Source organism: Lepidochelys kempii, chromosome 1, assembly GCF_965140265.1.
Source record: "Lepidochelys kempii isolate rLepKem1 chromosome 1, rLepKem1.hap2, whole genome shotgun sequence".
In the NCBI taxonomy this organism is placed as follows: Eukaryota; Metazoa; Chordata; order Testudines; family Cheloniidae; genus Lepidochelys; species Lepidochelys kempii.
Window position 1 is genome coordinate 196,119,539 of NC_133256.1, and position 13,144 is coordinate 196,132,682.

The 13,144-nt window shown below is 44.6% G+C and overlaps 1 protein-coding gene across 33 annotated transcripts in view; it reads left to right on the forward strand.

The window, feature by feature from the left end:
• Nucleotides 1-13,144, forward strand: part of ABI3BP (ABI family member 3 binding protein) — a 315,232-nt gene that overhangs the window by 94,613 nt on the left and 207,475 nt on the right. For all 33 annotated transcript variants that reach the window (XM_073307173.1, XM_073307105.1, XM_073307211.1 and 30 more), the window contains exon 3: nucleotides 12,672-12,740. In XM_073307173.1, coding sequence (XP_073163274.1) covers nucleotides 12,672-12,740 — 69 coding nt within the window. The remainder of the gene's footprint in view (nucleotides 1-12,671; nucleotides 12,741-13,144) is intronic.

Genomic DNA, 13,144 nt, shown 5'->3' on the forward strand with positions numbered 1-13,144 from the left:
AGAAGCGAGTGGCGATAGCCCTGTGGAAGCTTGCAATGCCAGACAGCTACCGGTCAGTTGGGAGTCAATTTGGAGTGGGCAAATCTACTGTGGGGGCTGCTGTGATGCAAGTAGCCCACGCAATCAAAGATCTGCTGATATCAAGGGTAGTGACCCTGGGAAATGTGCAGGTCATAGTGGATGGCTTTGCTGCAATGGGATTCCCTAACTGTAGTGGGGCCATAGACGGAACTCATATCCCTATCTTGGCACCGGAGCACCAAGCCGGCGAGTACATAAACCGCAAGGGGTACTTTTCAATAGTGCTGCAAGCTCTAGTGGATCACAAGGGACGTTTCACCAACATCAACGTGGGATGGCCGGGAAAGGTACGTGATGCTTGCACCTTCAGGAACTCTGGTCTGTTTCAAAAGAGGCAGGAAGGGACTTTATTCCCAGACCAGAAAATAACTGTTGGGGATGTTGAAATGCCTATATGTATCCTTCGGGACCCAGCCTACCCCTTAATGCCATGGCTCATGAAGCTGTACACAGGCAGCCTGGACAGTAGTCAGGAACTGTTCAACTACAGGCTGAGCAAGTGCAGAATGGTGGTAGAATGTGCATTTGGACGTTTAAAGGCGCGCTGGCGCAGTTTACTGACTCGCTTAGACCTCAGCGAAACCAATATTCCCACTGTTATTACTGCTTGCTGTGTGCTCCACAATATCTGTGAGAGTAAGGGGGAGATGTTTATGGCAATGTGGGAGGTTGAGGCAAATCGCCTGGCTGCTGGTTACGAACAGCCAGACACCAGGGCGGTTAGAAGAGCACAGGAGGGCGCGGTACGCATCAGAGAAGCTTTGAAAACCAGTTTCATGACTGGCCAGGCTACGGTGTGAAAGTTCTTTTTGTTTCTCCTTGATGAAACCCCCCGCCCCTTGGTTCACTCTACTTCCCTGTAAGCTAACCACCCTCCTCTCCTCCCTTCAATCACCGCTTGCAGAGGCAATAAAGTCATTGTTGCTTCACATTCATGCATTCTTTATTCATTCATCACACAAATAGGGGGATGACTACCAAGGTAGCCCAGGAGGAGTGGTGGAGGAGGGAAGGAAAATGCCACACAGCACTTTAAAAGTTTACAACTTTAAAATTTATTGAATGCCAGCCTTCTTTTTTTTGGGCAATCCTCTGTGGCAGAGTGGCTGGTTGGCCGGTGGCCTCCCCCCCCCCCCCCCCACCGCGTTCTTGGGCATCTGGGTGTGGAGGCTATGGAACTTGGGGAGGAGGGCGGTTGGTTACACAGGGGCTGTAGTGGCAGTCTGTGCTCCAGCTGCCTTTGCTGCAGCTCAGCCATACACTGGAGCATACTGGTTTGGTCCTCCAGCAGCCTCAGCATTGAATCCTGCCTCCTCTCATCATGCTGCCGCCACATTTGAGCTTCAGCCCTGTCTTCAGCCCGCCACTTACTGTCTTCAGCCCGCCACTTACTCTCTTCAGCCCGCCACCTCTCCTCCCGGTCATTTTGTGCTTTCCTGCACTCTGACATTATTTGCCTCCACGCATTCGTCTGTGCTCTGTCAGTGTGGGAGGACAGCATGAGCTTGGAGAACATTTCATCGCGAGTGCGTTTTTTTTTTCTTTCTAAGCTTCACTAGCCTCTGGGAAGGAGAAGATCCTGTGATCATTGAAACACATGCAGCTGGTGGAGAAAAAAAAGGGACAGCGGGATTTAAAAAGACACATTTTATAAAACAGTGGCTACACTCTTCCAGGGTAACCCTTGCTGTTAACATTACATACATAGCACATGTGCTTTCGTTACAAGGTCTCATTTTGCCTCTCCCCAACGCGTGGCTACTCACTCAACCTTCTCCCCTCCCTGTGGCTAACAGCGGCGAACATTTCTGTTTAGCCACAGGCAAACAGCCCAGCAGGAATGGGCTCCTCTGAGTGTCCCCTGAAGAAAAGCACTCTATTTCAACCAGGTGACCATGAATGATATCACTCTCCTGAGGATAACACAGAGAGATAAAGAACGGATGTTGTTTGAATGCCAGCAAACATACACTGCAATGCTTTGTTCTACAATGATTCCCGAGTACGTGTTACTGGCCTGGAGTGGTAAAGTGTCCTACCATGAAGGACGCAATAAGGCTGCCCTCCCCAGAAACCTTTTGCAAAGGCTTTGGGAGTACATCCAGGAGAGCCGCGAATGCCAGGGCAAAGTAATCCTTTCACATGCTTGCTTTTAAACCATGTATAGTATTTTAAAAGGTACACTTCTCCGCCTGCCGGGTCCAGGAAGCAGCCTTGGGTGGGTTCAGGGGGTACTGGCTCCAGGTCCAGGGTGAGAAACAGTTCCTGGCTGTCGGGAAAACCAGTTTCTCCGCTTGCTTGCTGTGAGCTATCTACAACCTCATCATCATCATCTTCTTCTTCATCCCCAAAACCTGCTTCCATGTTGCCTCCATCTCCATTGAAGGAGTCAAACAACACGGCTGGGGTAGTGGTGGCTGAACCCCCTAAAATGGTATGCAGCTCATCATAGAAGCGGCATGTTTGGGGCTCTGACCCGGAGCGGCCATTCACCTCTCTGGTTTTCTGGTAGGCTTGCCTCAGCTCCTTCAGTTTCACGCGGCACTGATGAGCTCTGCATGGTCACCTGCAGGTTGCCACGCTGGCCAAACAGGAAATGAGATTCAAAAGTTCGCGGTTCTTTTCCTGTCTACCTGGCCAGTGCATCTGAGTTGAGAGTGCTGTCCAGAGCGGTCACAATGGAGCACTCTGGGATAGCTCCCGGAGGCCAATACCGTCAAATTGTGTCCACAGACCCCAAATTCAACCCAGCAAGGCCGATTTAAGCACTAATCCACTTGTCAGGGGTGGAGTAAGGAAATTGATTTTAAGAGCCCTTTAAGTCGAAATAAAGGGCTTCATTGTGTGGACGGGTGCAGGTTTACATTGATTTAACGCTGCTAAATTCGACCTAAAGTCCTAGTGTAGACCAGGGCTCTGTGTGAATTGCTTTGAGAACAGACTCTGTCTTAGAATGTACTAACGCAATTAGCAGCTTGCAAGTTTCACACATAGAGGGAGAGAAACAGTACCAAAAACCAAGAGATCTCTTAATTAGTAATACCCTGGAATTTAAACTATGGGGAATCAAACTCATTTGTGATTTTAATACAGAACTTCTTTAATATGGTCCAACACAGTTCCTTTTAAAATTTGGCTTAACTATGGTGAAGATCCTCAAAGTAATTTAACAGACTGTACATGTATTATGAATCATTTTCTTGCAAATGTATAGGTATCCTTTATACCTCCCTGTGAGAATTTGGGGTTAAGTAGGCCTTGAAGAAGAGAGCAGCCTTTTGGGTCCTTGCTCTTCAGCTTATTTTTGAGCAATTCTTCTACTGTATATATGTAAAGATGGATTATTTAACTGCAGGCCTCATAAAGGGATGTATTACTATGTTGGTAGGGGGGTGTTGCCGTATGTTAATGTTCAGTATAGCCCTTAGACAGTTATTCACTGGCCTCTTAAAGTGTATTGGTTGTGTCAGTCCAACAATTGGTTTCCATGTCACAAAAAATCATCATAACAATTGCCATCAATATGCATGTGTGATGGTTTGGGAAATCTATATAAAATGTATTAATTCTGATTCTAGGACCTCTATGTATAACTAACCCTAAGTGTATATTGAATCAGTCATTTGCTGATAGGGACCATGTCACATATCGCTACGGGATATGATAAGTAGCTACGGGAAGAAGTAATTATTAACATGGAGTGCCTTTGCCCTGATACCCAATGGATTTGCTAAAGAGATTGGCTAAACTGAAGGAAAGTGGTTATCCCAGGTTGCCTTGGGTTTGGGGTGGGGGAAGGGATGTTGGAGTAATGGAAATTCCTCAGTGGAAAAGGAGAACAAAGGAGGAGGTTGTTATAAGCTGCTGTGAAGACACATGCTCTCTGAGCTAGGGAAATCATTTGGCTCCTGAACCTGAATGAGCTAGAGAACTTGTTGCAGAGGCTCAGAGAGAGAATATGAAGTCTGAACAAGAGGAGAGGAAGGTCCTGGCATCCTGAAGGGACTGACCAACAACCCCAAGGGCTTTCAGAATGGTGAGGACACAGGAGGGAGTGTTTTGTGTGCAGTTGGATTTGTAAGTCTCTAGGCTTTCTTCTAGGAATAAAGTGTTCATGTGTTTAATAAGTTACTTTGCAAAGCTTCCGAGTTCATTGCTGAAACTGTTGCATGTCCCTGAAGGGTTAATATGTAACTGGGGTGACTAAACTACTGGGGAGATTTGGAGGATTCAGCACTGATCTTGGGGCCTATGACAGCTGAACTGCAGAGTCCCACTTCCAGGAAGGGGTACTAACCTGGGCATCTGTACCCCAGGACAGAGCTTGAGCGTATGTCTACACAGCAACAGAACACCTGTGACTGGCCTGTGCCAGCAAACTCAGGCTCACAGGGCTTGGGCTGCAGGGTTGTTTCATTGTTATGTAGACTTCCTGCGAGGTGGGAGGGTTCCAGAATCTAGATTCCAGCCAGAGCCCGGAAGTCTACATAGCAATGAAACAGCCCTGCAGTCTGAGCCCTGCGAGCCCAAGTCAGCTGACACAGGCCAGCCACATGTCTCCAATTGCTGCGTAGACATACCCTGAGAGGCCAGGGCCAGAGACAGTGCCCGGATGCTGCTCAGGCTCAGTGGGATTAACAGCATGCAGGTCCTAGTGTTTAGATCTAAACAAATCAGTCTGGTGAGTGTCCATCAAGGGGAGCATAAACAGGTCAGTGACAGTGCTTTTCAGCAACACAGGAGCCAATGATTCAGTCAGCATGAAGACTCAATAACCTTCTCACTTAAATGGGAGAAACGTTAAAGTACAGCACAGGACTGGGAGTCAAGAATGCTAATTTCTAATCCTGGCTCTGTGGTGGACTCGCTGTGTGAAACTGAGCAAGTCACTCTGCCTTTCTACAGTTCTGCTTCCCCATCTGCAAAATGGGAGAATACTTCTCTACCGTACAGGAGTATTTTAAGGCTAAGTTAACCAATTTATGTGTGGTGCTTGTTTTGATGGTTTTCATCAAACAGCTGAAGAACAATAAGGTATTTGGACCTGATGGAATCCCTGTTGAAATCTTCAAAGAAGGGGGGGAAAGAACTGGCTCATCAGTTTACATTTGAATCGTCAACATTTGGAATTAAGAAGAAATCCCAGCTGATTTTAGGGATGCCATCATCGTCACTGTCTTCAAAGAAGGACACAAAGCGGATTGTGGAAAGTATCAAGGAATTGTCCTGTTGTCCATTTCTGGAAAGATTCTTGCCAGAATCCTCCTCACCTGCTGCTTCCCTTGGCCAAGGAAATCCTCACAGATTCACAGTGTGGATTCAGACCATCTCAAGGTACCATCAACATGATCTTCACTGCCCACCAACTTCAGGAAAAGTGCCACAAGCAACATCGACCTCTGTACATAGTCTTCATTCACTTCATGAAAGCATTCAACTCCATCCATTGTGAGGCTCTTTGGAGAATTCTCCTTAAATTTGGATGCCCACCAAAATTTGTTGCCAACTTCCAATCCTCCACAGCAACATGGCTATGATAGTCATCAGCAATGGATCTGAAACGGACCCCTTCCTAGTCAGGATAGGAGTCAAGCAAGGCTGTGTCATCACTCCAAGCCTTTTCTCCATCTTCCTTGCTGTCATCCTCCGTTTCATTGCTGACAAGCTCCAGGCTTGACATCCAATACAGAATGGATGGCAAGCTTTTCAACGTCAATCACTTTCGATCCAAGACACAGTCTCTCACTAAAGGTATGTCTACACTTACATTTTATAGTGCTCTGACTTGCTGGCTCGGGGGTGTGAAAAATCACCCCCCTGAGCACAGCAAGTCTGAGGACTTTAAAGCGCTCGTTTAGACAGGCTCCGAGCACTGGAAGCTCTCTCCCATCGCTCGCACGGAACCACACTCGCACTTCAAAGCGCTGCCATGGGAGTGTTCCCGTGGCAGCACTTTGAAGTTTCCAGTGTAGACATACCCTAACTCAGTTGCTGAACTCTAATATGTGGATAACTGTGCCCAGTGCACCCACTCAGAAGATCTTCAAAAAACAGTCAACATTTTTTCAGAGGCTAACTCAGCCTCATGCTTAACATCCAGAAAACTAAACTACACCAACAGACTCCGAATCACCAGGATCCTGCTCTTGTAATTCAGCTGAATAAAGAGACGCTGGAGAACATTGAGGACCTCCTTTACCTTGGCAGCTATCTGTCACAGAAAGTTGACAATTATGAGAAAATTCAACACTGCCTTCAATATACCAGTGCAGTTTTCAGATGCTTGAGAAAACGTGTCTTCGAAGATTGTGGCATCAAGAATCAAACCAAGCTTCTTGTGTACCAGGCTGCTGTTGTTCCTGCTCTCTTGTACGGTGCTGAAACCTGGGTCACGTACAGTAGATACCTCAAGGTTCTTGAATGACGCCATCAATGGTGCTTCCGAAAGATCTTCCGAACAAGTGGGATGACTGACGCACCAATGTCAGTGTTCTGTCCCAAGCCAGAATCTGCAGCATTGAAGCTATGATCATCCGCCACCAACTTTGTTGGGCTCGTCATGTTCTTTGAATGCCAGAAAATCAACTCCCGAAGCAGATAATGCTCTCGCAACTGAGCCATGGTCAACAGTCTGGGGTGGGTAAAAAAAATGCTTCAAAGACACCCTCAAAGCCAACATGAATGTGTCAATATTGCACATCTTCATGGAAAACCCAATCCCTCGATTGATCAAAATGCAAAAGGACTTTATGGCAAAGATGCTAGCATTTTGAGATCCAATGGAGACAACAGGAAATGGGAAAGGAGGAAAGAACATGCTGCAGCCCAATTTAACAATCCAGATCTGCCCCTTCCACTGGGAACTGTCTGTGCCAACTATGACAAGATCTGTGGATCCCAGATTGGTCTCATTAGCCACCTGCAGATCCACCAGCGATAACTGGCCATCATTTTATTGGACGACAGTCATCCTTGAACTCCAAGGGATTGCCAACAACAGTGCTTGTGTACTATGTTGATTGGCACTGTACAAATACATACAAATTAAAATAAACGATGATCCTTGTACCCTTACATATGCAGTAAAATGTTTGGGTCTGCTCCATAACCTCTCCCAAGCATATTTCTATATTGTAATATGTTCTGTTAGCTCAGTTTAGACCTGGATTTTAATCTTGTCTGGACTGCAACATGAACTTTAGTGTCTGATTTAAATTGTTCCAGTTTCATAATCATTGACTTCGATGAGGATGAACATAATACAATACAGTGTTGACTTAAATTTAGTTTAGTAATTTTGTCTCTAATATCAGACAACTGGTTCCTAGCCCTATCCATTATAACAAAAAAAATCCCTTTATTTTTCAAAGTGCTTCCTTTTTAAATAGTGTTATCAGGGAAATGATGAGTTCATTGGAAAATGTGGATATGTTCTGTTCTTCACATGGAGTGTACTTGCCAACCTCCATGAAGGGTGAGTGAACAACGCCCAACGTAACACATTTTTTCTGAGAACAGATTTCAAATATAGAACAAGAAGAAATTATAAAACTAACAACTGTATATAAACATTAGATTTTGTGATCTTTGGTGTGTGGGGGAAGGGTGGGTGGAAGAAGTTTATGCTTTCTGGATAAACCCTTCATTATGTGTTGCTGCACATACTGTTCCAGACTCTTCTCTAATCATATCTCACAAATTGAGTGTTTTTTCTGCTCAGTATTTGGATGAGAGGACCCCCCACCCCCACCCCAGGATTAATGAAGGTTGCTTCAGGAAGTAGCAGGGGGGAACTGGCAGATCTAAACATCCCTGGATAACAGATTTCAGGCAGCCAATAGGCCTTTTATTAATAAAAATGCTTACGTGGTGCATTCCAAGGAGCAACATTTGCTCTTCATGAGCCAGTGCAAAGTAAGGCAAGACTTAAAACCACGTTTGTGGGTATTAAAGATTCCATGGCACTTTGTACAAGAATAGAGGGCAATGTGATCTCTCACTTAACTTGAATATCCAGTAGAGGATTGAGTTGGGAGAACAGGAAAACCAAGTCAGTATTTTCAAGGTTTTGGTTGTTTAAAATTAGCCCACTACTGTTCTTTGTCTTGCTCAGCCACTAACTGTGTGATCTTAGGCAAAGTCAGTGAGGTTGTTTCTTGTATTGGGCCAACCTCTGTTGGTGAGAGATGAACTTTCGAGCTACACAGAGCTCTTCATCAGGTCTGGGAAAAGGAACTCTTAGTACAGGGGTGGGCAAACTTTTTGGCCCGAGGGCCACATTGGGGTTGCAAAACTGTATGGTGGGCCAGGTAGGGAAGGCTGTGCCTCCCCAAACTGCCTGGCCCCTGCCCCCTATCCACCCTCTCCCACTTCCCGCCCCCTGACTGCCCCCCTCAAAGCCCCCCACCCATCCAACCCTCCCTGCTCATTGTCCCTTGACCGTCCCATCCTGGGACCTCCTGCCTCTTAACAGCCCCCCACCCCCTATCCAACCCCCCCGCTCCCTGACTGCCCCAACCCCTATTCACACCCCCGCCCCCTGACAGGCCCCCCGGGACTCCCACACCTATCCATCTCCCCCTGTTCCCTGTCCTCTGATTGCCCCCCCAGAACCTCTGCCCCATATAGCTGCCCCCAGGACTCCCATACCTATTCAACTGCCCCCTGACTGCCTGCCGGCCCTGGCCCCTTGACCAAGCAGTTCAGAGCAGCATGCCTGGAGCTTCGCCGCCCAGCCAGAGCCAGACACGCTGCCCAGCAGGAGCGTGCAGCCCCGCCGCCCAGAGCAATGCGGCATAACTGCGGGGGAGGGAGGACAGTGGGGGAGGGGCCAGGGGCTAGCCTCCCCGGTGGGGAGCTCAAGGGCCGGGTAGGACAGTCCCGCGGCCGGAAGTGGCCCACCTCTGGCTTAGTACATTCCCTGACCTGAAGAAGAGCGCTGAGTAGCTCGAAAGCTTGTCTCTCTCACCAACAGAAGTTGGTCCAATACAAGATACCGCCTCAGCCCCTTGTCTGTCGGATAACCTGGGATCAACATGGCTACAACGCCACTGCATGATCTTGGGCAAGTCATTTAGGCTTAAATTGTCAAGTGCCCACTAATTTTGGACACCCCTGTTTTGGCTGTCCCAACTTGAGAAACTGATGGACTGTTCTTAATAGGTGTTAAGAACCTCCCAATTCCAGTTGATTTCAGTGGGAGCTGTAGGTGGAAAAATCCAGGCACTTAATATCTTGAATTGGGCACCAAAAATGAAGTCTTTTGAAAATGTAAGGTCTTAATCTCTTCTCTCTCAGTTTACCCATCTGTAAAATTTCGTATTAATAATACTTACCTCACAGGGCTGTTGTAGAGTTTAATGAACTAATGGTTTAAAGAGTTTTGAGATTGTTAGATAAAGGCAGTGCCATAACTTTTTCTCAGTAATAATAATTTTCAAACACCAAAAATGTTTTGTTTCAAACTGTGGGATGAATGAAGTTTTGGGTCAGTTCCTGTTTAATTTGCACTACGTTTCTTGTTCCTGATTGAGGTTTTGTGTACACTGAAAATTTGCATCAGTTAACTAAAATTGGTTTAAAATCAATTTTGTTAACTCAGTTCAAATTCCTAATGCAGATGGTGTTAAACCAGATTAACTTTACTGCATTCAGATTCTTTTTATTCAGATACAGTCTAAACCCATTTAAAAGCAAGTATTAAACTAGTTTAAGTACATCTGTGTTATGGGTTTCTGCCTATTTAATTGTGTTGATTTAATTAAATCAACTAAAAATCCAAGCAACTTTTCCAATACAAGAGAAGGCATCGGGTGTGGTATTCTAAGATTCTTCCTGCACCTCCCCGCACACTTTTAAAAAAAACACAGCTTTTCCCTGGCCCTTTCTTTATGTATTTATGTAGAACACCAATGAGAGTTCTTCTCTGTGGGTTTCTTTTAATTGCAGTACTGCTTTGTATTGCATAATGATTTTGGGGTCTTAGGGCAATTGGGCTGCAGGATCCCTCACTAAGGACAAATTTGGCCCATTGTATCTTATAGTAGCCCAGTTAATTTTATGTTGACACCCATATTTAAAATTATAGGAAAAACAGTCCAGATCAATTTACTGTGGGCCAAATTCTGCCCTCAAATATGCCTCCCCAACTCCTGTGATTTCTGTTAGAGTTGTGCAGCCATATCTGAGAGCAGAAAGGGGAACTGAATGTTTTAAAGGAGTAGAAAGATTGGTTTATCTGATCTCTGATGTCTCAGGAAGAAGGATTTCCTTCCTTTTTCTGAAGATAAGTTTCCCAAAACTATAAACACTCCTCCCCTCTGAACATTGTTTTAATCAAACAGTTTATTATTCTAGACTGTGGGGTGAAGTTATCTGGCTTTCACTGCTGGAACATCACTTGAACTGCAGCCTCTCACAACGTGCATTTGTGCTCTTGAAGGTTCTATCAAACATACTGAGAATTTGTTAGCCTGGGTATAAAAATAACAGCAAGGTTTGATTTTGCTTTATTTGCTTCATTTCATTGTTTCCTATGAAGAGCAATATTTCCAAAGAATTTACAAGCTGGCTCTCAGTCAATCAATCCAGCTAGCCAGCAAATGACTGACACTTGAAAACAGCTGTAGTTCTGATTTGCAACTCTAGCTTTATGAAAACTTAATGCTACTTTAGCAAGGCTCAGTTTAAAAACAAAATTCTCATCTGTTTGAAACCCTTTGATTTTATTTTGTGGGGCTAATGGCTATGAGATTTGTTTTTGTTATTTAAATGTTGCATCTTTAGCTATTGTAACAAATTGCATTGTATATTAAAAAAAATAAAATGTAGCCTCAACCTTAACGCCACATCTTTATCCATAAAAAGGATAAACTTTTTATGAGAACTTTGTAGTTTAATAAATGAAAATAGAAAACCAGGATACTGAGTGTTGAGAAAAAATTTAAATAAATGTAAACATTTGAAACTATGGAAAATGCATATTTGTCTGGCAAGAAAATTGCTAACAATAGCTCAGCTATCACATTAAAAATATTATTTGTATTCTAATAGTAGCCAGAGATCCTAATAAAGAGGAGTGCCTGTCGTGATATGCATAAGACATAGTCCTGGCCCAAAGGAGCTCATAATAACACTACTTGCATTTATCTAGTGCCTTTATTCAAAATTATCAAAGCATTTAACAATTTAATTAAACCTCATAGTATCTCTTTGAGAGGGGTAAGTAACACATTTAATTTTACAGAGGGGGAAACTGAGGCACATGCCAAATGACTTGCTCAGATTTCAAATTCAGTCAGTGGTGGAGTGAAGAATAGAAGTGAGCACATCTGACTCCCACTGCTTTGCAGTGGCCACTAGATTATGCAAGTATTAAATGATTAAATATCAGTCTATGTGCTTATACACTTTGTTGCCCCCACTACACCATCATAAGCTCTACACCTCTTGTGGAGGTGGAGGGCACATCTACACTACCACTTAAGTTGATCTAACTTATGTCAGTTAGAGATGTGAAAAAGCCCTCTCCACTCCCCGAACGTCGCAATTTTCGCACTGTGCACACCAACACTACGTCGGTGGGGGATGCTCTTCTGCCAGCATAGCTTGTCTCCAGCCGACATCACTTACGTTTCTTGCCATGCTGGAGTAATTATGCTGACGGGAAAGCATTCTCCTGTGGGCATAGTGCGTCTTCACCAGACATGCTACAGCGGCACAGCTGCACTGATGCAACTACACCAACGTAGCACTGTACTGTAGACTTGCCCAGAGTTATGATGTTGGTGTACTAGGGCACTTACATCGGCGGGAGCAAGGCTGTCGTGTAGACACTGACATAGTTAGGCTGACATAAGTTGTCTTATGTTGACCTAACTCTGCAGTGTAGACCAAGCCTCAGTATCACAGGCACTGACTTTTAATTTTCCCGGTGGGTGCTCCACCCCCGCTCTTCTTCCCTGAGACCCCGCCCTCACTCCCCCTCTTCCTACCCTTGAGAACCTCTCTCCAGCTGCCAAACAGCTGACGGGCGGCCCCGCCATACAGATGTGGTTAGTGGCTGCTGAGCACCCCCTATTTTTTTCCCCGTGGGTGCTTGAGCCTTGGAGCACCCACAGAGTCGGTGCCTATGGGGGTCAGAATCCTTTGGATTCCATCCTCTGCTCCACTCCCTGTGCCCCATCCCGCTGCTTCCCTTTCTGTCATCATCTCTTCCTCTTGCTACTAACTTTGCTCACTTGTTCCGTCTGTAAGCAAATAACATGTAGCCCTAGTAGAGTAGCTAAAAACGTTGTGTCCCATCACCTAGTACCCTGCTTCAGCTCTCTTTTGGAATGCCTGTTTAGATGGTAATTTTTTTCATGTAGGGATATGTCTTTTTTGTTTTCTTAAATCTCTCTAATAGTGCCTAGAATGTTTCTGAATTGTCGGTGAATAAATCATAAGGTAAATCTGTGCCATAGACTGGAAAAAAATTACAGACATTGTTAAATGCTGTTTGAATATTCCACTATTCACCAGGAATAATTAATTGATCATTTTAAATAACAAATTGTGAATTAAACTAATTACCAAATTGTTATTTCCAGATGCCGAGCCAAGATACTTGATTACAGTGCGACCTGCACCCATTCCAAATCACAAGAAAACCTGCTCAGGTACTGTAATATTACCACATTTTTTATATACAGTCAAATGAAGACAGAATATTGTTTTTATTTAGTTTGTCTGAAAGAACCAAATTTTCTGATGTGGATGACCAAATTCCACATTTGCGTGATTAAAATAAAAATGTAGGCATGTACATCTACACAGTATTCACTCAGGAATTTTCTGATTAAGAAGCTTAGATGCAGTTTTTGGAGCTCCTTCTTTATAAGAAGTTCTCATTATGAAAACTGAGATTTAACATATTTCTTTTTTCTAGAATATGGGGATCAAAAATACATATGACTAGTTGCCATAGCTAGTGGAATGTTGATACACAATTATAAACAATGGATTCTGTCTTGAAATATACTGATGTATAATCTTTGGAATTCTTGGGTTTGGATTGGATAGG